The sequence below is a fragment of the Rhipicephalus sanguineus genome, chromosome 9 (genome assembly GCF_013339695.2).
Source record: "Rhipicephalus sanguineus isolate Rsan-2018 chromosome 9, BIME_Rsan_1.4, whole genome shotgun sequence".
Taxonomy (NCBI): Eukaryota; Metazoa; Arthropoda; class Arachnida; order Ixodida; family Ixodidae; genus Rhipicephalus; species Rhipicephalus sanguineus.
In genome coordinates this window covers 153,404,119-153,427,765 of record NC_051184.2, presented here as the reverse complement: position 1 = coordinate 153,427,765, position 23,647 = coordinate 153,404,119, and the positions used below count along the sequence as shown (strand labels likewise).

Here is a 23,647-nt window from a genome sequence, read left to right as displayed (position 1 = left end):
TTTCGTATGTATCCCTTCATTTAAACGGCCGCGAGCGCCCCGAGACCATGTCATGTAAATCATACTGCAAATGACATGCGCGTCATGATTTGCATGATAGGACCTGTCATTATGTTCGTCATGAACTCTTGCCACACCGTACCAATTTTGATATATATGAAATTAACGGAACGGCCGCAAGAGCCCAAAGGCCGTGGAATGTAAATCATGCTGTTCATGACATGCGTGTCATGATTTTCATGATATGACCTGTCATTTATGTTCGTGATAAGGCCATGATATGACACACCAATTTTGGTATACATCTGATTAACGGAACGGCCAGGGAGCCCAAAGGCCGTGGAATGTAAATCATGCTGTTCATGACATGCGTGTCATGCTTTTCATGATATGACCTGTCATTTATGTTCGTAATAAGGCCATGTTATGACACACCAATTTTGGTATACATCCGATTAACGAAACGGCCAGAAGAGCACAAAGTCGTAGGCGGCTATATAGATAGATAGATAGATAGATAGATAGATAGATAGATAGATAGATAGATAGATAGATAGATAGATAGATAGATAGATAGATAGATAGATAGATAGATAGATAGATAGATAGATAGATAGATAGATAGATAGATAGATAGATTAGATAGATAGATAGATAGATAGATAGATTAGATAGATAGATAGATAGATTAGATAGATAGATAGATAGATAGATAGATAGATAGATAGATAGATAGATAGATAGATAGATAGATAGATAGATAGATAGATAGATAGATAGATAGATAGATAGATAGATAGATAGATAGATAGATAGATAGATAGATAGATAGATAGATAGATAGATAGATAGATAGATAGATAGATAGATAGATAGATAGATAGATAGATAGATAGATAGATAGATAGATAGATAGATAGATAGATAGATAGATAGATAGATAGATAGATAGATAGATAGATAGATAGATAGATAGATAGATAGATAGGTAAGGTAGGTAGGTAAGGTAGGTAGGTAAGGTAGGTAGGTAAGGTAGGTAGGTAAGGTAGGTAGGTAAGGTAGGTAGGTAGGTAGGTAGGTAGGCAGGTAGGTAGGTAGGCAGGTAGGCAGGTAGGTAGGCAGGTAGGTAGGTAGGTAGGTAGGTAGGTAGGTAGGTAAGGTAGGTAGGTAGGTAGATAGATAGATAGATAGATAGATAGATAGATAGATAGATAGATAGATAGATAGATAGATAGATAGATAGATAGATAGATAGATAGATAGATAGATAGATAGATAGATAGATAGATAGATAGATAGATAGATAGATAGATAGATAGATAGATAGATAGATAGATAGATAGATAGATACGCTCAAAGTCGCAGAAGATCGCTAAGAAATGCTTCGCATTTAATGATAGAAAGAACCAACAAAACAAATTAAGTGTTTACATGAAAAGTCATTTACAAGTAAATAATGCAGAAATCAATATAAACGATAACTAAATTGTAATCAACATGTTAATTTACATAAACAGAAGGCTTTGTCAAAGAACACGAGGTAGATTTGGCAGATAAATACTAATCTTTTGCACAGTTTGCGCAGTTATTACCTTTTGCACAGTATGAACCAACTGGCCCAACAACATGTTTTATGAAGAATCAGGTGTTGTTAGATAGGGAGAACTGGAGATCGCTGGAAGAGGCATTCATCCAACAGTCAACCTAAAATAGGCTGGTAGTAAAGATCCCGTGAAATTTTGCCATTCGCCATCGTTTTTCAACTGAGCACCTTGCTTGACTATGTCCATTACGCATATTCGTCTAAAGAATACGTTACACGTCGAGTTCTGTATCTTAATAAATGATAGACGGTATTATATGTTGTTGTCTGCTGCTAATATTTGTGCAATGACGTCTACATGCGCTCGCGCTTCATCGGAGATTTATTGCGAATTACATTTATCTTTCTGCTAATATTGTGCATTTTCTTGAGATCCCATTGTAATTTATTTAGGATATAATTAAAATTTTCCCTTAGTTCTGTTTGTAATGTCATTGACCTTGAGGGCACTTTAAAACAAAGTACAATTTCAAATCTCGGTCTTTCCTGGGCCGATGGCGCGGTCGTATCCAAATAACCCACGTTTGAGTTATGAGCGTCCATATCGTTAGTCGGCGATTGTATGGGTTGTGTTTACTAAGTGATTAACAAAGTGATATCATAAGGGATTAAGAAAGCGTGCAGCTACCTAAACATGGACGCCGATTCGGTGGCTCAGTGGTTAATGTACGCGTGCTCGACTCCTGACCCGAACGCCGCGAGTTCAATCCCGGTCGCGGCGGTTGCCCGTGCACTGCGTGATTTCAATGCACGTTGAAGAACCCCAGGTGGTCGATATTGCCCTCCACTAAAGCGTTTCTCATGGCCTGAGTTGCTTTCAGGTAGTAAATCGCCACAAACCAACGAGCCAACCAAACTTCTTGCGCCCCCTCGCGTGCAAGCGTGACCGAACAACCGGCGCTGCAACAGCGTAAAAGGCCAGATATTGTTTTGACGGGGCGATATTATCACGGAATTTCGTAATTGGTTATTTGGGTTGTTCGGAGCTCAACCTGTCCTTCTCATATAATAAAATTAACGAAGCCACATTAGCTCGCCATCACGTAACGACGAGCTGGTACGGACAGCGTCGACAGCCGCGTACTCTTGTCTGTTTGTTTTTCCGGAACCATTTCTCTCTCTAACAGTCACATTGGAAAAGTACAAGTTGCATTTAATTACATGCCACCTTTAGATGCGCCCCTCTCGTAGCAATGCAGAGATCGTGACTCAGTGTTGGCTGTAGTGTGCGTGGCTTTATATCACATGTTGTGACACGCCTGCTGCGGTCACAGCTGTGCTTTTCTGCACGCACGCGCTCATTGTCGGACGCTGCAGCTGTGACATGGTCACGAGACTGGTCCCATGCTTTCCACCATCTGCGCTACATCGGCCCATTTCGCCCGCTGTGTGTCTTTCGTATGGCATGTTTATTTATTTATTTATTTATTTATTTATTTATTTATTTATTTATTTATTTATTTATTTATTTATTTATTCATTCATTCATTCACTAATTCATCCATTCAAACGCTGCTCACCAAGGATGTGCTTGTCAAGGGTAGTAAAGGCAAAATGGTATGCGACCGGCTGTCAGAAAATCTGACGCTCGATCGGCACACACAAGTCAGTGTGGCATAGGTGTAAGTTAAGTGAAATATGAGCTTAGACTGTATTATGTTGGACAAGATGCAATTGAATGCAGTGGCGTTTTGCAGACATGGATCGCACGTGAAAGTGTATGCTTAAATAACTACAAGATTGCAACTTATAAGTACTATGCTCTTTACGCATTGAAGTGCGTACATTCAGATGCACTCAAGTAAAAAATTGGCCCAGCTTCACTGACTTAACGTCGCGTACGCTGATGTTAACAGCGAAGATGGCTGGCTTTCCCTAATCGGAAGGCTACCTAGAACTCCGCAAAGCCTGCAGATCGATTTGCACAACTGGCTGGGCGGTTATCTATCCATGCCACTGTAGTTAAGTTGTGTTCCCTGACGCCAAGTTGAGTAATGCGCTGGTGAGGTGCAACTCCAACGTACGCTTTGACGAGTTGGACACTATTACGTTCAAAGTAATACAAAACGGATACATGTGAGACTTGGTATGTCGAATACATAAATCTTACATGTCGTAAGACTTAGGGGTCAGGTCTGACACCATTGTATTGCAATCATCTTCGCCGTGTCACCCTTTCCGGAATGACGCAGGCAAAGTGTTCTCCTTCTGGAGCTCCTGCGAGTCCCTGGTGCCGATCGCGGGTAACCTCTTCTCCAGCCTGGTGTTCAACGCCGTCCTCGAGATTGACGCCGGCCTGCCATTTTTTATCTCTGCCGGTCTCATGGTCGTACCACTGTGCGCTGTCACGTGAGTCACGCTGCCGTGCGCGTTTATTTCGTTCTTTTGCTGTGATTGGGTTTCACCCATAAAAACTGTAACCTTCGCTCGGCGCAGTCCGCGCCGCAATGTTTGGTAAACATCTCGACCGTTGTGATGAAATTGCGCGCATGACACGAGTAACCAAAGTTATTCTGGAGCTAGCACGAGCCTCTGCGATAACGCTAGGATTTTAGAAAATTCGTGTAAAAATAGTTCGCGGTAAGTCGTTACATGTAACCCCGTTACCGATAACGCGTTACTTTTTTCGGTTATTTAGTAACGTACTCGTTACTATTTCGCTAATGTAATGGGCACCGTATACTGATGTTAACATTTTTCGGTAACGTGAGGTTTCACGTTACTCGTTACCTCTTATTCGAATTATTCTAGGAGTTTTACACAAAAATCCTTCGCCTCGTAGGCACCACATTCCCAGAGCTCACTTTATGTCGCACTGTTTTTGTTAAGGTCACTCTCGGAATACGCGCCGCCGTCACACGTTATGAGCGGCAGGTACTTCTTGTCAAGACAATCCATGACTTCTTACTCCGTCGACGACCTCGTGGCTTCGTGGAGGGCCTTGGTCAGTACTCCGACTGCATTTTCTTCCGGTCTCGTCGTGGAGGTGATCCTCATCTGTTGCGCGCAAAAAACCTACCGGCGCAGTGATTAATTTTAACTGACTACTCAATGAGTCACTGGTCCTGTAATTCAATAATATTTTGTATTCGTTCAGTCCGTGTTTTCTCTGATCATCTGACCATCTGATCTGATCGTGTCGCTTGGTAACGCTCCCTGGGATTACACCCACAAAAATACCTAATAAAGTGGGCGCCCTCCGTCGTTGCTCAATTGGTAGAACATCGGACACATAATTCGAAACACGTGGGTTCGGGCCCCACTGACGGAGGGGGTGTTTTTAACAGCGAAGCAGCTAATTCTATCCGTAAAACCGTGCTCGCCGATAATAAAAAAACACCGCCGGCGCGATGACGTCACCGCGGGTTGCCTGTAGCAACTGGCTGCATAGCTTTGCGCCTGCTTCGCTAGACCATTGCCCATACACGGCTCCGCCACCAGCCCGCCTGCCTGGACACTGCGCGCAACCGCTCGGTCGCGCCAGATGTGACGCCACGGGCAACTGCGCATGCGGTCCTTCGCTCCGTATAAAGCCCGCGCGTGGCGGCGGCGCGCTGCCACGCGAGAGCGCTGAACTCCATTCGTTTAGAGAAGTCCACGACGTAGTATGGCTAAAACGGCTAGAGGAGACCGTCCTGGACTCGACTGGAACTTGGCATCACTTGGCATTACTTCGTATAACTTAGCGTCACTTTGTTTAACTTGGCATCACTCAGCTTATGGCCAGGACCAGCTAGGAAGAATTCAGCTCTTCTGTGCCTTAAGCCTTACGCCACGAGTGCAAGCTACGCCCGGCTTTTTTTTCGTCCACAGTTGTTCATTTCAATTTTTGTCATAATTACTACACTACCGTTAAAGGCCACAAATGTTGTCCCCTATGCTTTCCTAGGCTTATTTGTTTGTTCGGTTCATTTGGTTGTGTCTAACATAGCAACTCGACACTCCAACAATTCCGTTTCTTCAGTCTGTTCTGATAGTCATTTGTAAAAAACTGCGCCGGCTTGCCACAGGTGGTTTTGCGGCTTTTGAAACGACGTAACGCGCCGAATAATGTCAATCATGCTGGCCTCAAACATCGCAGAAATGAGGAACCTTCGTGTTCTGCCTGATGTACACGCATAAACCCTCACACTATACAAGTCACGCAACCTGTGTTTCGAAGCGTTCTGTGTGCATTTGGATTGAGCGCTGCTATGGTCACTAAACCGCATGTTCCTGCGGTCGCGTAGAAACACCAAAATCTCTCTTTTGCATCGTGGCACCTTCTGCCAGAGTTGCCAGATACTACCGAGCTAACAAGCGAATAATCATCACAAAAGAAGTCCAAAAAATGCGGCGCGGCTTTCGCGAATAAACTCGAAAGAAGCGGATATTTAATTAATATTGCCAGGCCCGCTTCTGCTTTTATTTTGATGTGTTCGAGTTTGACCAGCAAGGACGGTTAGTTTCCTTCTTAAAAATATTTTATTTATAACAAAAAAGGTCACTCAAATACGAAGGGGAGTTGAAAAATCACTAGTAATTATTTTATACAACGAAAATATGCGCAACTATGAACGAAAGCTCATATTTACCTTTTAACATTGTCTCAAGGGTAGCCTCCATTCGGTTGAATGCACGTTTGCCGGTGCATGATTAAAGTTACTCGTTGATTCCCCCGACGCATGTTTGACTTCAACACTAAAATAGTCAATGTCATCGACAAATGCGCCATTGGTGAACGACAAACGCGCTGTTGGTGAACGTGATGATCACTAACAGGGGCGTAGCCAGAAATTTTTTTCGGGGGGGGGTTCAACCATACGTTATGTACATTCGTGCGTGCGTTTGTATGTGTGCGTGCATATATACGCAAGCAAAACTGAAAAATTTCGGGGGGGGTTTGAACCCCCCCAACCCCCCCCCCCCCCCTTGGCTACGCCCCTGATCACTAAAATAACTATTGGCTGGGAAAGTGCAAATAAGCCCAAAAAAAACGCGACAAGCGACTGGGAAAGTCTACAAGCGACTCGGCGAAAAAAGAAGCCCAAATCCGCTTATTATAAGCGGAACTGGCAACTCTGCCTTTGTGCGCACGTAGCTTCTCTGCTTGCACGCATTTGCTCGAGCTGGCTAAAGTTGTAACGATGCTCTTTTCCTCGCAGGTACTGCCTGTACAGAGAAGTGGCGGTGTACTCGACGCTTCCGCGAAACGACACGGACTGTGAGCCAGACGCTAGGAATGCTGACAATGCCGTGCCCTCCTAGAAGAGTGACACCACACTTCTATATAGCATCGCCTGCCTGCCGCTGCTCTTGAGGCCCGCAAGATCGTCCCGTTGTCAAGTGCCAAAAGATCACATGCCGTCACACGACGCCCGCGCTTAAACCACTATACCAAACACGAACTGTTGGTGCCGCCAGTCTTCATCGCTAGTGTGTTAATGGCCGGAGCTATCGTGGAAAACCTTCCTGTTGGACAAGTCGGCACCTACTTAAAGGGGAACTCCGGCGATTTCTCGGTGTTCACAGATTTCAGTAAAACTTTTCGACATATGTCCTCTTCGGTACCATGATGATATGTGCCAAACTATACGACTGCATATGAACGAAGGAAGGGGAACTCATCAAAAGTCTCTCGTGTTCTTTGTTTTGGACAACCTAATGAAACTAACAGACAATGAAGCCCAGGAAAATATAGGGGCATTATTTGAAGTCTTTAACGCTAATGTGGTGATTATGATATAAATGTAAAGAAATTAAATAGGACTAAAAGACAACTTGCCGCTGGTAGGGAGCGGACATACAACCTTCGAATAACACGTCCGGTGCTCTACCGATTGGGCTGCAGCTGGCGGTCATCCTCCCATCCAATTTATTGGGTAATGCTATACGCGTGAACCTGAGAGTGAACCTGAGAGCCAGCGCTGCTCGTAGTCATGGCGGCGTGCGTGGAACATTTTTTTTTTCGCCAGCTGGCGTCACGTGGCACGCGATCGTTCTAAGAACTGGCAGCCCAGTAATAATCCCTTGTCTACTACCTGAAAGCATCAAATCTACCGGAACGAGACCCCAGCTACAAATGAATAAAGGAAGGGGAATTGATCAACTTGTACTTGGTGGTAGTGCGGGTTAAAGTCAGAGACAACAGAAAAACAGAATAGCTTTGTGTTGTGCCGACTGTCCCTTTTTTCTGTTGTCCCTGTATTTAGCCTGCGCTTCCATCAAGTTCATTGCAATACCAACCAGCCCACATTGTCACCCTCATCGAATTTATCAAGGGCTCGTTTTTCTGTTATATACAACCTAATAAACTAACAGACAATGAAGTCAATGAAAGTATCGGGCAGCGGTCCAAACACGCGGACCGCGGGCCACATGCGGCCCGTGGACCTTTCGCTATCAGCCCGGCCCGTACATGACTGTCTTGCCACATTTTTTTTAAATTTTCTTAATATTTATGTTCATGAGCTACACAGACGTGACGGGTGTCAAGCATTTTTTCGTGGGTACTCCATTCGGTCGCTACGTGTTAAAGGGATAGGTGTGGAACAAAAGCTGTATAGATCAGAATCGGCGTGCAGATTTCAGTCATTGTGGAGATAAGTACCGGTATGTTTCTCGAAGCTTGAGGTCAAACACCCTTCAGAAACAACCCATATATGAGATATGGGAAATGGCAACTCTATAGCTGACATTCTGCGAAAGCTGCTTCCCCCTTCGCTCCTACCATAAGCTTCACCATCCCGGCCCGTCGAGAGACTACACTTGCGGCCCGCTGGCCGAGCTGAGTTTGAGACGGCTGGTATAGGGGCATTATCTGCATGCAAATACGGCCTGGTGCCATCAAACGTAAGTGCAGCCTTGAAGATACCGCGGGATAGAGGATGCGTAACCGACCGCAGCCTGCCATCCGACCACTCTAGGCAATTGTTTACAACTTTGCGATGGTGAAACATTCATCATCATCATCAGCCTGTCTACGCCCACTGCAGGGCAAAGACCTCTCCCATGTTCCGCCAATCAACCCGGTCCTGTGCTTTCTGCTGCCACGTAATACCTGCAAACTTCTTAATCTCATCTACCCACCTAATTTTCTGTCTCCCCCTCACGCGTTTGCCATCTCTTGGAATCCAGTCAGTTACCCTTAATGACCACCGGTTATCCTGCCGACGTGCTACGTGCCCGGCCCATATCCATTTCTTCTTCTTGATTTCAACTATGATATCCTTAACCCCCGTTTGTTCCCTGACCCACTCTGCTCTCTTCCTGTCTCTTAAGGTTACACCCGTCATTTTCCTTTCCGTCGCTCGCTGCGTCGTCCTCAATTTAGGTTGAACCCTCTTTAAGTCTCCAGGTTTCTGCTCCGTAGGTAAGTACCGGTAAGATGCAGCTGTTATATACCTTCCTCTTGAGGGATAGACTACCATTCATGATTTGATAATGCTTGCCTAATGATCCCCATCCCATCCTTATTCTTCTAGTTATTTCACTCTCATGGTTCGGCTCCGCGGTTACTACCTGTCCTAAGTTGACGTACTCCTTTACAACTTCCAGTGTGTATTCCCCTATCGCAAAGCGCTGTTCTCTGCCAAGATTGTTCCACATTACTTTAGTTTTATGCATATTAATTTTCAGACCTACTCTTCTACTTTCCTTTCCCTCTGAGAGGGAAAGTACAGGAATTCAGAGTTTCACTTCAGAATAGGTACGCGGCTTTAACCGAGGAAACCGACCTTAGCGTTGACGCAATGAATGATAATCTGACTAGTATCATTAAGGAGTGTGCAGTGAAAGTCGGGGGTTCAGTCGTTAGACAGGACACTGGTAAGCTATCTCAAGAGACGAAAAACCTCATTAAGAAACGTCAAGGCATGAAAGTCTCAAATGCAACAGGTGAAACATTACAATAGAACAAAGTTGTACGCGTGCAGAGCCATGTGGCCGTTCCTTCTGTAGGCACTAAGGATATCGGTTGGATCCCGTAGTTGTTAGCTTGTCAGCTAATGCAGGAGACAATGCCCCCGAATTCCTTACTCTCGCCAAGTGCGTGCTGCGATTCGATTTTTCTCTGCAAAAGAATCATCAGCAGCCGGAATTCTTCGATAGTTACCTAATTTACAGACTTGCATAAATATATGAAGGAAATCTTATACAAATGTGCACAAATGTGCGCGGTGAAGAGTGAAGCGGAAGGCCCAGTATGCATACTAATGAAATCGTTCAATAAACGAACCAACAAGTAAAAGTTGATTTACGATTGACAGTGGGCGTTCTGAGTGATATATTTCCTTTTGCTGGACGCTCCACCATTTCCTCGATTTCAACATGAAACCCTGCATATTACGTATTCTATACAATAGTGGTACCAAAAATGCTTAGCGAACAGCACAGACGAGCAGGAACGTCAAATGTACGACTGCTTTTTTATTTTCCCATGTTGTTCCCGCATGCTGATAAACTGCGCTAATCCAGCAACAAGAAATTAAGGCAGCTTCGCATAGTGGTGTCAAGCCTGAAGGAAGTTCTCTCTTCTCTCTATTTTTTCTGAGTCTTTTTTGTCAGTGAATTTCTATTCCTTTCTTTCTCTATATATACAATTACTTCTCTTTCTAGTTCTTTCTCTCTCTCTCTCTTTGATTCTCCCTCTTTCTGTCTTTCTTTATCGTCCTGTTTCTTACCTTCCTTCCTCTCTATTTCTTTCTATGCTATGCTTTACTCTCTCGTCTCCTCCTTGCCCTCCTCCTCCCTCTCACATCTCTCCTCGCCCTCATTTCCATTTCCAACACCCTTGCTATCCTGTATTGTGCAAGGCTATGTTTTTCTCTGCTAGCGTGCCTGGATAGCCGAGTGGCTACGATGCTCGCCTTCGTATCGTGGGTACGCGGGTTCGCATCCCGCCTCGTCAAGAAATTTTTTTGTGAAGAATATTTCTCTTTCTAATTGTTTTTCTCGCTCTCTGTACTCGTTCCCTCGCCCATCCGAGTCATTGAATCCCACGCCCGACAAATCGGTGCAACGGGAGAGCGCGCGCGCCGGGCGCACATCTTCGAGGAGCGAGGAAGAAGATGAAGAGGACGAAGAGAGCGCGCACCGGCCGAGCGTTCCACGCGCTGTAAAGGTGGAGGCCATTCATGGTTATGATAGTTTATGCGAACGCGTAACGGCATAACGAAAAGCATAACAGCTCATCTATGAGAAGAAACAGTGAATGCAGTGGCGCTAGTCTTCACACCGAAGTAAAAAAATTTCAAGGCTCCCGTTGTCAACTGGTTGAATCCCCAGGCAGCAGCCTTCGATGCAGATGATACAGCATAATGGGCCAAATAAGGGTAGCTGATATTCTGCTTAATAAATAAGAGAAACTTGCATTGTACGTTTCCTTATATTACCTTGTACGTAACTTGTACGCACCTTGTAATACGTAGGACAGACAACCTGTGGTCAGTCAGAGCACTGGGATGGTTACCAAGGGATGGGAAATGCAGCTGAGAATGGCAACGAGTTGAATGGAGTGTCAACATTCAGAAATTCGCAGGCATAAAATGGAATCAGCTTGCACGAGAGAGGGTAACTTGGAGATCATTGGGAGAGGCCTTTGTCCTGCACTGTACATAAGACAGGCTGATGATCATGATGATGATGATAATGGGAACTGAGCAGACTGGGAAAGTAGTGTGCCTAAATATTCATGCACATGAAAGGAACACCGAAACAAGATGGCCAATTTTACAGCATTATGTAGGCTATCCTTCTTACAGGCAAATCACAGTGGTCCCAGGAACATGTCTCTGCGGTCCCAGGAATCACAGTGGTCCCAGTTACAGGAGAAGTGACGCCTAGGTCGTATAATAAAGTGTCCACTATACTGGGACATCATTTGAGAATGCTCCATCTAATCTCCATAGACGTCATTATTTTCATTCTATCTGTTTGGGTGGCAAACTTCTTTCAGAAACCTCGCTGTTGCGTACCTAGCAGAGATATTTCAAGATATCAGCTGACAGTCAGACAACAAATATGGAGCTGTACACTGTCTTAATCATCTGACACGCAGACGACGGTGACTTGTAAATATTCGTTTTAAAAAAAATTTTCCAAATTCCTTATTTTATTTTTATTTTCGGGGGGGGGGTACAAGCAATTTAATACCAACATGAGGAAAAGTAAAATAAATGTTAACAGTGACTCCATTCTGTTAAGATGTATGAGCTTCTCCAGCAGGCGACTTGACGAGGGAGCTTTCATGGACCCCTGAAAGCCAAGTGTTTGTGACTTTTATGCTTGAATGACTGCTTATATGTGATAATCATGAAATTGCATTGTAAGGGCTCCAATGTAATGTATAATAAATTATTGTCGTTAGTTGTAATCAATTTTTGGTATCACTTCAAAAGGCACGCCAACAATTGTGAGAAATTTCTTTTTTACTTATTTATTTATTTTTCATTCATTCATTTATTTGTTCGAGTACATCTAGGTTCCTGTTGGAGCATCATGTGACGGGGGTTGTACATCAAAATTCAAACAGCATGGAGCGGGTTTTAGTGAATCTACATACAGGTAAGTTGTTCAAGTGAATGCAAACTTCAAATCTATTTGACACACTGAACATGTTGGATTAGTTCTGGCTAGGCAGGAAACTGCAGAGGAAATACGCAACAAATAGCTGCTATCGGGAACAAAACCGCAGAGGAGTAAGCCCTACAAATAGAACTATCCTCGCGGACAACTTTTCTTGGCAATGAAGGGAAGGCTACGGGGGAGGAGCTACTGCACATGTACTGCTCCGCGAAGCAGTCTGGTTCAGCGCGCGTTTCGAATTTATTTTCGGTTCGTGAACCTTCCGTATCTCCTGTGACGGCCGTTCGATTATTCGAGCGGCCGTGCTCGAATAATTACATTACACACCATTTGCTTCGTCTGCGTAGACAGCCATTTTTTAGTGAAATTCGTCAGAAGCTCCTTCGGCAAGTCTTCAGAAAAGCTAGAGGGTGAAGACGCCATTTTGACTGTGAGGTGCACGTAAAAGGTGCGACGTTTTTACACGAGTGAAAACGCGAAATGACACTGCATAAAGTAAAACAAATATAAATATCTCCTTGGTACGTGCTGCTCCTCTTTTCAAATAGCGTCCTGTAGAAAATAAAGTAATGTTGTCATGTTTAACTCTCATGCTGAAAACACGCACGCATATGTGGAACTATATTCTTCAGCGGTAGTACACGCGTAGTTTGGCTCTGCAGCCTTCCCTTCATTGCCAAGAAAAGTTGTCCGCGAGTATAGCAAAAGCAAGGTCTCAAGCACAAATCGAGACATTGTTTTACAATGGCTCTATGTTCGCAGCTATCTGGAAGTAAAAAGCACAAAGACCAAGAAGACGAGCTACGAAAACATGATTTGAAGTTCTCGTTTAAACGCCTCAGTGTGGTGTACCAAAATTCGCATAGTTAGGGATCAGTGTATGACGAACACGATACGCTGGTCATGACATGAATAACGCAAAATACCTGTCGCGTTCGTCATGAAACCCTTTCTCTCAGTCACGTGTGGCACATACGGGCATAACAAAGTTCATATTTTGCGGGTATGTGCCACAGTTGATACAGTCTCAACCAACACAGTAACGCGAACACACACATATTGACACGCAAGGAAAGTAATAATAATAATTGTTAGGTTTTTATGTCCTAAAACCACGATATCATTATGAGAGACACCGTAGCTAAGGGCTCCGGAAATTTTGACCATCTGGTATCTTTAACGTGCACCGAGATCGCACAGTACATGGGCATCTAGCATTTTGCCTCCATCGAAATTCCACCGCTGCGGCCGGGATCGAACTCGTGACCTTTCGGTCAGCAGCCGAGCACCGTAACCGCTACACCACCGCGGCGGACGCAAGGAAAGTGAGGAAGCTGAAGACAGAACCGCCTTGGAAGACGCTCAACTACTATTCACTTGTCCACGTGGTCCGCAATGTCGACCACGTGGATTACACAAAAACCGGGGTCAGTGGTTCCTACAATAACTCTGCCGAGAGGACCATTACCCTCATAATTACCGGTGACTTCAGCATTGATTTATCAAAACCAAACAACGCCTGGTTCTTAGACGCAGTGAAAGACAACTTCGATGTGGACAGGGCCTCACAAGACCTCGGTGCCATGCCCGGGACAGGAGGCATCAAGATCATTTCTTCGTAAAAGCCATCCGCGGTTTCCACCAGCTCTACTATACCTCGCATTTCACTACACTTAGACCGTTCGTAGCCGCGATCACGAACGGATCCCATAACAAGTCCTGTCCAGCTGCTGGTGCTCACTTATCACGGTGATGATGACCTTATTCAAGAACTGCCAAAAACCCCTTCGACACATGCACACGGGTTCGTGAAACGTGCGTGCGTTCTCTGTCATAACGGATAAGTGTAAGCATAACAGCTGTAACGCAACTCTAACAACTGCAACTTTACGTGCAGTGCACCTGCGCGTGCCACTCGGCTGTGTATATCTAGCGAAACTTTCCTGAATTAAGCTTAGTTGCGAGTAGCGCCTGTCCTGTGCATCTGTGTTCCTTCATTGTCCTATTCGAATTCGCGCTAGCCAGTATTGAAGAATACAAGCACTACAATGAGCTTACTGCGTCTCGTGTTGGTCCACGTGGATTACGCAAAAACCGGGATCAATGCTTCCTACAATAAATCTGCCGAGAGAACCAGGCCTCTCATCATTACCGGTGCCTTCAACATTTCTTTATCAAGACCGAACAACGTCTGGTCCTTATACTAAGATGGCTTGGATGTGGACAGGGCATTAATAGACCTCGCTGCCACATCCAGGACAGGAGGCATCATAGATCATTTCATCGTAAGAGGCATCCAAGATTTCCACCAGCTGTACTATACCTCGCACTTCACTGCACTTAGACCCCTCGTAACCACGATCATGAACGGATCCGAAACAAGTCGCCGGTCCAGCTGCTGGGGCTCACTGACCACGGTCATGATGAACTCGTTCAAGAACTGCCAAGAACCCCTTCCACACATGCACACGGGTTCGTGCGTGCGTGCGTGCGTTCTCCGTCTCAACGGACAAGTATTGGCCTCGAGGCCCACCACTGGAAACGCCGGCGCCACCGTCGGCATGACGTGCTTGGCAGGATCACGTGGTCTCAGTGGCCGCGTCGGCTGCTTGTGGAGCACTGCCGCGTGCTTTGAAAACGAGTTTCATGAGCCATATGCGCTGCGGTCTGTTCAAATTCGGAACTTTTCTCTCATTTTCTACTCAGTTGAAACCCTTGTAATAGAGCGCCTGCCTCCGAAGGCGACGAACATGTGGCTCTACCGCTCGGTGCCGCAGTGCCCGGCTTGCGCAACGGAGCCCAGTGTCAGCCTGCACCGGTAACCGCGGGACAAGAAACTGCGTGAAACATGGGTTGTAAAGCTAAGAACCGGCACGTAGCCATCGGCTACGAGTCTTGTGTGCAACAAGCACTTCTGCGACGAAGACTTTCGTTACTGCGTCGGGTCTGCGATGTTAGGGGAGTAACAGACAGCGCGCACTGAGACGATGGCTCGCGCGCGCTTCCCGCCGGCAAATGATGCTCATCTGCCACAGGATGGAAAAGGCGATACCTTTTACCACGTGCAATACCATCTCAGAACCCCCCCGTGCGACCTCTTGATCGTCGGCCCCGTGCTCAGCGTCCACAAAATCGGCTGCAGATGCGCAAGTCATTGTTTAGATACGTTGAATTAAAAAACGCAAGGGTCACTTATGCATTCGCCAAAGAAGACTAGAAGGCGAAAGCCATATTCTTCTTCTTGTCAGTAGTTGTACTGATTCTCCCGCGCCCCCTTCCAAAAGCGTTTTGCACCTAACGCGGTTTTGCACAGCCTCCGTGACTGATCACGGAGGCAATGCAAAGCGACCATGACGTGCGAATACGTCATCGTGTGACATCACGTTATGTGACGTCATAATGACGCTACATATTTTGGCGATCTGTGACGTCATGATGACGTCATATGGTGACACCATCACGTGACGAATATTTTTTGCATCACTCGTGTTGACGCCGCCGACGCGGGACGCCGACGGGCAATTTTCCCATTTGATGAGGCATCTATAGGCTTTCACCTTCATAAGCTACATAACTTCTGCATTGCTTCATAAGCTACATAAGTTTTGCATTGCCTCCGTGATCGGCCAACCAATCACAGAGGCAATGCAAAGGGACCATGTCGTGTGAATACGTCATCATGTGGCATCACCTTGTGTCAGGTCATGGTGATTTCATAATTAAGTTACAAATTTAGGAGATCTGTGACGTCATGATGACGTCATATGGTGACGTCATCACGTGACGATTATTTTTTGCGTCACTCGTCCTGACGCCGCCGACGGTCAATCTTCCCGTTGAAAAGGCATCTAAGGCTTTCGCCTTCATAAGCTACACGACGTTTGCTGGTGGACTAGCGAGAGTCAAATGCTGCGGCTGTGTGCTGCATTTATGTTGGCAATAGCATTTTTTCAGTCGAGCTTGCGTTCCCCTGACGCAAACACAATGTGCTAAAAAGCCCAAATTTATTTGTGCCACTCTCACACTCACGTTGGGCCTCTCCAACCCCATGTATTTTCTTGGAGCCTCATTTATTTACGTGGGAAAGATGCCACCCTGTTGGCGTTAGACACGACACTGCTGCCAAAATTGCTGGGGTACTCGCCAAATAATTACTATCCTGTTTTGCGGCTGCTGATTGCTGCAATAACTTCTATTTCATTCACCGCTATTTCAAGTTCATGTGGGTCCTAGTTCACAGCCGACGTTTGCTGAACAAGTCCGGCAAACGTTACTGTATTTTCTTTATTTTCCTTGACGTTGCGTATGCTACTACATGCTCGGTCTCGTAGACTGTTTCTCCTTCCACCAGCAATGTCGAAGTGGTGAAGCTTTGGTCTATGAATTTGTTGATGACAGAGAGCGGCAAGTTCACTGGAATGCAAAGGGATCGATAATTAAGGAGCATTAAAAAAAGGCGTCGCATTTGCTCACGTTTTGTGTGAGCAACAAACGAAACGAATGCACTGAATAAAGAAACAGAAGCAGCGGCATTTGACCGCTGAGAAGACCGATCAATACGCAGTGCGAGACAACTTGTCAAATGACATTGAAACGTACACGAATTTAGACCTAAAAAAAAAAAAACACTGAATCGTCGGGACGGCACATCACAAAGTTGCCATGCGCACCGAAGCCGTAGTTGTAACGATATTGTTTTTGAACTGCTCTGATAGCGTCCGCACAACAGTAGTTGTTTGTGTACTCACAAATTCTCATATTTTGCAGCCTAAAGTTCACAGCGCGGTGCCAAAACGCGCTCGTAGCAAAAGCAAAACCATCAGTACGAACATACATGCAGACGCTCATACATGCAGAGGCACCGTCAGTCGTCGCGAACACGTGCGATCGCTGGCTTGAGGCTTCTTTCTGTTATGCTCCGTTTGGTTATACAGGCAGTCTATTCTAACGAGATATTTCACATAGTTTGCACTCAGCGAGTGATTACCTTTCACGCAAGAGGCCGGTTCAGGGGTCTCCAACGCGGTGACCGCGTGAAGCGGGTGCTCGGTTTTCTGCAGAGACAGCGACTGTAGACTATCTTGTGCTTTCAGTTCACCGAAAATTATTATTTTGACATTAAAAAACACAGTTCCTTTCGAAAGTACTTACAGAAATGCCCTGGAGGGCTTCCGCGAGAGGTTTTTGTAGAGTGCCGACAGCAACACCTATCGGGAGCGCGCCGGCGGTATCTTACCTAGCACGCAATCGAGGCGCGTCCGATAGAGGGCGGCTCCGTAACTCCTCGCGGCCAATAAGCATAACAACTGTAACAACTGCAACTGTGACTGTAACGTACCAGCAGTCCGCCTGCACGTGCCACTCGGCTGTGTATATATCTAGGGAAACTTTCCTGAATGAAGCTTAGTTGCGAGTAACGCCTGTTCTACGCATCTCTGTTCCTTCTTTGTCTTGTTCGGATTCGCGCTATCCAGTATTGAAGAATATAAACACTACATATCAGCTTACCGCGTATGGTGTTGGTAACACCCATTCTGCTGTTGGCATCGTTACGCAACTGCATGTAAACAACTGGTTATATAATACATATGCGACTCTTCAACATGTGAGTGTGCGCATGCCACTTCCACATGTCTATCTCGTCCATCCGTAACGTTTCGCTCAATGTGAAAATTACGCCACAATGACCATCCCGCGCATGCTTCGCATAACATCGATTCCCACGGTACGTGGGATCTGCCGAATTTTATTGCGATAGCAATTATATGGAGTCTAGGCTGGATTTTGCCGTCGCCGTCGTCGCCGTCATGCACCGTATATGTATAAGTATGCATATATATATCAAAGTCCCAAAGAAAAATAATTTTAAAAAATCACAGTTTCGCCGCAAGGGCGAAGCAATGAATGCGATAGCAAGAAACTAATGATATACGAAGTGAGGCTCGTCAATGGATACTCTCAGTTTGAACAGCTCTCCTGTTGCAAAGGCGGCCGAAGCAGCGAAGGAAACTAGCGTGCTTCAAGTGTCAAGCTGTAACACTTGATAGTTCGCGCTCATCTTCTGTTTGTTCGTTTAGCGGCGTCTCTTGAGCTCGAGTGACTTTCGTACGCTCCGTAACATGAGCGCGGACATCACGGTGAAAACTTGAAACATCCCTCTTGCCCTCACCACGAGAAAACCGAGCGAGTAGACAGCGGAAGGCCAAGGTTCTCCCTGCGCAAATATTAGATGCAGCGAGCGAGCTCGCCGACGACTTTTAAATGCGCCCGTCGCGCTCCTAGCGCCATCTCGCTGGTAATGAAGAAACGCTTATAAGCGCCGGCCGTCTCTGAGTCCGTCTAGTGGTAAAGGGTGTGTATATAACGCTCGCCGTTAGCTACATGGAGGACCTGCGTTCCGTGGCGTAGTGGTTAGCGCCACTCGCTGCGGAGCAAGAGGTCCTTGGTTCTATTCCGCGCTTCGGAAGCATTTTTCTCAATTATTTTTCTTTGTGGCTTTATATATATATACATACTTATACATATACGGTGCATGACGGCGACGACAAAATCCAGCCGAGACTGTCCATATAATTGCTATCGCAATAAAATGCTTCCGAAGCGCGGAATCGAACCAGCTACCTCTCCTTCCGCAGCGCGTGGCGCTAACCACTACGCCAGAAAGCGCAGATCCTACAGGTAGCTAACGGGGAGTGTTATATACACACCCTCTACCGCTGGAAGGACTCGGAGAGGGCAGGCGCTTATAAGCGTTTCTTCATTACCAGCGAGATGGCGCGAGGAGCGCGACGGGTATAAAGTCCCTGAAACTTCGTAAAGTAGCGACATACGTGCATAAAAGCGCGCCTCCTCTCTTTTCTCTCTTCTCTGCCCTCTCCGAGGCTGACGCCGCGTCGGCATTGGCCAGCTGCCGTCACGTGGGACAGCGCGCCGCGTTCGTTTGTTTACAGTCGCCCGCGACTGCCATCTTTGCTCTCGAAGTGCGGGCTCGCTGGTTCTCAGCGCACGTGTTCTATGGATACGCACTTTCCATACCGCGTGCGTTGTGCTCTGTGATACCTTGCACCAAGACCGACGTCGCGGTGGTTGCCATGGGCTTTCTGCTGCGCTTTCGGATGCCGAAACAAATAAAGCGAAGGCAAAAACCGTCCGGGAAGCGCAACGAGTTGCGAAGGAAGGCTTGTTACACCGAATCGGAAGATAGAACTTTAGGCCGACGCTTTCGACGCGACTGTGCGAGGTAAGTTGCTATCCTCCCACTATAAGTACTCGTCGAGGTTCGCGCAAATAGCTGCGTGCTATAACGCTGTAGACAGGTGTCAGTTAATTGTGCAGTACGTCGCTATTCCTCACACGTTTATTGCTGCTTCTGCGAGGTCTGTACTCAGTGTTTTTTTTTTCAAGAATATATGGTTAGGTTTTCTGCTTGACGTGATGCGCCTACTGGTTTGAGTTTGCGGTATTGGTTTGTTGCGCCTAGCATGGCACGCCGACTACGGAGCACGGAGGCACGCCGACTGACGATCGAAAATGTGATTGCGAAACTTCAGAGATTCGGCGCAGTTCTTTTGAAGAAACAAAGCTGCAGTGTGAAAACTCACATTAGGAGTGCTACTCTCTGTTTGTTTTTGTTGCGTGCTCGGTTGTTTTTGTTTGTTTTTTCCTGGAGCAAAGAGCGTTCTCCGGCTCTTGTACGTCGACAGATCCGCCGGTGGACTTGCGATAGAAGGTAGGTAGGCAAAGCGTGCGTGCCCAACCGAGTCGCAGGGTGCGTTCATCGGTTTAGGAACCTCACGTACACGTGTTTATTTAGCGCAAATGTTTACGTGCCATTTCGTGTGGAGGTTTATATCCGCGAGTGGCTTTCCGCCGCGGTGGAGCAGAGGTTATGGTGCTCGGCTGCTGACCCGAAGGTCGCGACCGACCGCGGCGGTCACATTTCGATGGAGGCGAATAGCTGAGGCCAGTGTGCCGTGAGATGTCAATGCTCGTTAAAGAACATCAGATGGTCAAAATTTCCCGAGCCCTCCACTACGGGCGTCTCTCATAATCATGTCGGGGTATTGGGACGTAAAACCCCAGATGATATTATTATCCGCGAGGGAGCTCTCGCGAAGGAAACGGTTACGGTGGCAGCTGGCTAGTTTATTCTTTCGCTTGCTCGTTCATTGAGCAGCGAGTATAGTTCGTATGTAAAGTACGTCTACGAGGCGCACTTGCGCATTATGGTTGGTGCGTCTAATCTCTTAACGAATCAACCAACGCTGTCTTGACTGGAAATGATGTACGCCTTCTGGCGCATTCTTCTTTCAATGAAGCTCCGAGCTGCTGCTTGAACTGACAGTCATTTTCTAAATAAATATAGTCGCCATTCTTTAACTAGCATTGCCCATGTGTTTCACCCATTGCCCATGTGTTTCTTGCACTCTAAAAACTGTCCGTACCCTTTGTGGAGTCTTCTTGCCCCTCACCAACAACCGTCATCTGGCTGGTTTGCGCTTCCTTTCTTGAAAACTCGGCGCTCGCCGCTTTCCTATCAAGGTGCTGTTTAATAACACGCACGCCATTCGTGCCTGGAAGTATGGTGCGGCCGGCGATAACGCATGGAAAGACACGCGAGATTGATGGTTATTGTTTTCGGGACAGGAATACGCCTCTTAGCACGCAGAGATTTGGCGAAAAAGAAAAAAAAAAAACAAGCGAGCCAAATGCTGGATATCGTTTTGTGGAAAGAGATGCCTCAAATACGCCCCCTTTTATACTGCAGTGTACAGTGCTACATAATACAGGCACGTATAGCGGCGTTAACTATATTACCCAACCGATACTGTCGGAACGGCTACCTCTAGTGCGTACTGGCAGCCTCAGTGCGTCATTGGTATGCACGACGAATTCGCCTCGCGAGGATGACGTATACAATGTATAAGTTTCGGAAGGCTTCATGTAGAGCGGGACATTAACGTTGAACATTACGCATGTCCTTTACCAACGCGCCCTACATCTCCTAAACAACATATAATTTAAAAGAAGATACAAGAGCTAGACGCTAGTGCGAATGCTTAAAGCGCGCCGCCTGGCAAGCGCGCGCGCTCTCTTTGCGAAGCGTCGTCTGCTACGCGGGAGCAAGGTAGGTGGCGCCATGCTCGAAAAGAGTGCGAAGGAGAGGAGAACGAGGAGGAACGCGAGCGGAGGAGGAAATTGTCGCTACTTTACGAAGTTTCAGGGGCTTTACTCGTCTCCCGTTTCTTCTCTCTCTCCGCCACAGCTGTGCGCTCGTATATAATGCGGCGCGCTTCGCTCGCTCCCGTTTCCTTCGCAACGGCGCTATGGACGCTCGCGAAGCTGAACGCAAACGGCTACGCCGGCAAGCGAATCTCGAAGCTGCGAAAGCGCGCGTTCCCTGTGCTTCTGTCATTCTCTCTCTGTGCAAAGGTGTGCGAACGCCATGAACAACGTCAACGTCGGCGCTAGTTGCAGCGGCAACGCCACCGCCGCGGAGCAGAGGAAGGCTCGGGAAGCCGAACGTAAACGTCAGCGTCGGCAAGCGGTAATTCAAACGCCTCGCCAACCACTGTCTCATAAGTCACATAAGCGATGCTTTCGCATCCCACCATGGTTGCCCGTAGGGGGAGATGATGTGTATTTTCTTTCTCTTTTCTACCTTTGGTATCGCTCGTGTTTCATGATGACCACTCGATTTAATTGCCCGAAATCAATGCACAACCGCATGTTGCCATCTTTTTATTCACTGCTACCACCGCCGACTGCTATGATGAGTGAATGTTCCATTATTTCTGTTTCAGCATTTCCTGTACTTCTTCGATAGCTTTTCTTCGACTGCGAAAGTACAGGATATTGACGGATGTGCACCAGCGTGTGATTGGTAAGTCTTGTGGCACTCTACGAAAAGTGTCTTTGCGGGCACATCCAAGTATATGCCTAGGAATGCAACTAACGTTTACTTGGATTCGGCTACTGGCTCCACCGTCATGCCCGCCTCATTCTTCACGTCCTGGTACGTTTCTTAGCGCTTTAGTACTAAAACAAATAGAGACCCTTTTTGAAAAAGGCGCCCCTAGCGCCGCGCACGCAAACAACAGTCTGCCGCCATTGCGCCGCAGCAGACGACGTAGGCTTCGGCAACGTGCCAGTGCGTGATGTTTCAGCACCGCCGAATCGTGAACTGTCATCAACGTTTTTCGTAGAGACGGCGTGCTGCAACGGTGCAGACGTGCTGCGTTCCCATGTGCCACCATCGAGGATATCGCGACGAGAACAGCGATAAGGTACGCGATAACTTGAACAACAAACGCACGTGCTCTCTCTCCGTACGTGATGTCAAACGGACGTGCGGAAGGGCGTCGTTTTGTAAATGCGCTACAGAAACGGACGTGCTCATTTCACAGCGCCATGTGTAGCCTTGATTTTACGAATGAATAGTCTTCTCCCGAGTGCCTGCATGCAGTGAATTGCGATAGATTGTTTGTGCAGAAACACTGCGAGGGTTCGTAAGGCCAGCCAGAAAAATAAAAGTGAAGTTGCGTAGCGTTCATTTAGTAGCGACAGTACTCGCATATCGTAAGCCACGTGTCAACATTTTTTAGTACATACAAACATGGGCGTAGGCAGAAACTTTTTTCGGGGGTAAGGCATCACCTCTATCTGAAGTGGGGGCCGGGCAGGCAGATGTGGTCGAGTGTCATTTTGTGCTCTGTGTGCCATGGCAAAAACAAAATTCGGGGGTGGGGCACGGGCCCGGTGTGCCCCCCCCCCCCCCCCGGCTACGCCACTGCGTACAAATGTACCCAACGCGTGGCGTCCGGAAAATAGTTGCGTGTGTGGCTTGCGGCAGACAGGATTTTCACCGGTTGCAGTCGCATAGTTCCGCGACAGTGACGTCCTTCCTTTCCGTCGGTGAGAAGTTTGTAGTTTGTAGCTTCGGCGAGCCTTTTTTTCCCGGTCCAGACGCGCACGCGAGTTTGCTGTGGTCACGATCCCGCAACCGCGGCAGCCGAGCGAAACTGCTCGTCCAACCCTTTGAAGGGTACAAAATGTTGCTCATTGTGCATCGGAAGCACCTCAGAAAGACCAACGGAGAGTACTAAGAGCTCGTGCAAGCACGCAAACGGTGAGATTTCAGCGGATGACACGGAGCCGTCAACACAAACATCACAGCACTCACGCATTTGACGGCTCGCTTTCCATGCCCTCACGATGGCGCTGGCTATCCCACGCTCCTTTGCGAAGCGAAACTGACGAAAAGCCCACCGTCAGTGGCGTATTTATGAAAAGGATCTATAGCATTCCTCTCCATAAATTCGCGAGGCTGAGAGCGCAGAAGTTTGGTGATCTGCCCACGAATATAAGTCGCCTTAATCTCTGTCCTCGTACTTTTTGAGTTTCTCATAAGGAAAGTATTTGGCGCGTACCCAAATCAACGACGAAGTTACTGTCGCTTCCCTTCTGAGATTGTGAAGGGTC

General features: G+C 46.9%; 1 protein-coding gene across 2 annotated transcripts in view; it reads left to right on the top strand.

The window, feature by feature from the left end:
- Window positions 1–8,653, top strand: part of LOC119404031 (proton-coupled folate transporter) — a 93,118-nt gene extending 84,465 nt beyond the window's left edge. The window contains exons 4-5 of one of the 2 annotated variants that reach the window (XM_037670657.2): window positions 3,796–3,952; window positions 6,748–8,160. In XM_037670657.2, coding sequence (XP_037526585.1) covers window positions 3,796–3,952; window positions 6,748–6,850 — 260 coding nt within the window. In that variant the 3' untranslated portion in view covers window positions 6,851–8,160. Of the gene's footprint in view, window positions 1–3,795; window positions 3,953–6,747 lie in introns of both variants that reach the window. The other variant, XM_049419329.1, reaches the window with a different exon arrangement.
- Window positions 8,654–23,647: the final 14,994 nt, after the last annotated feature.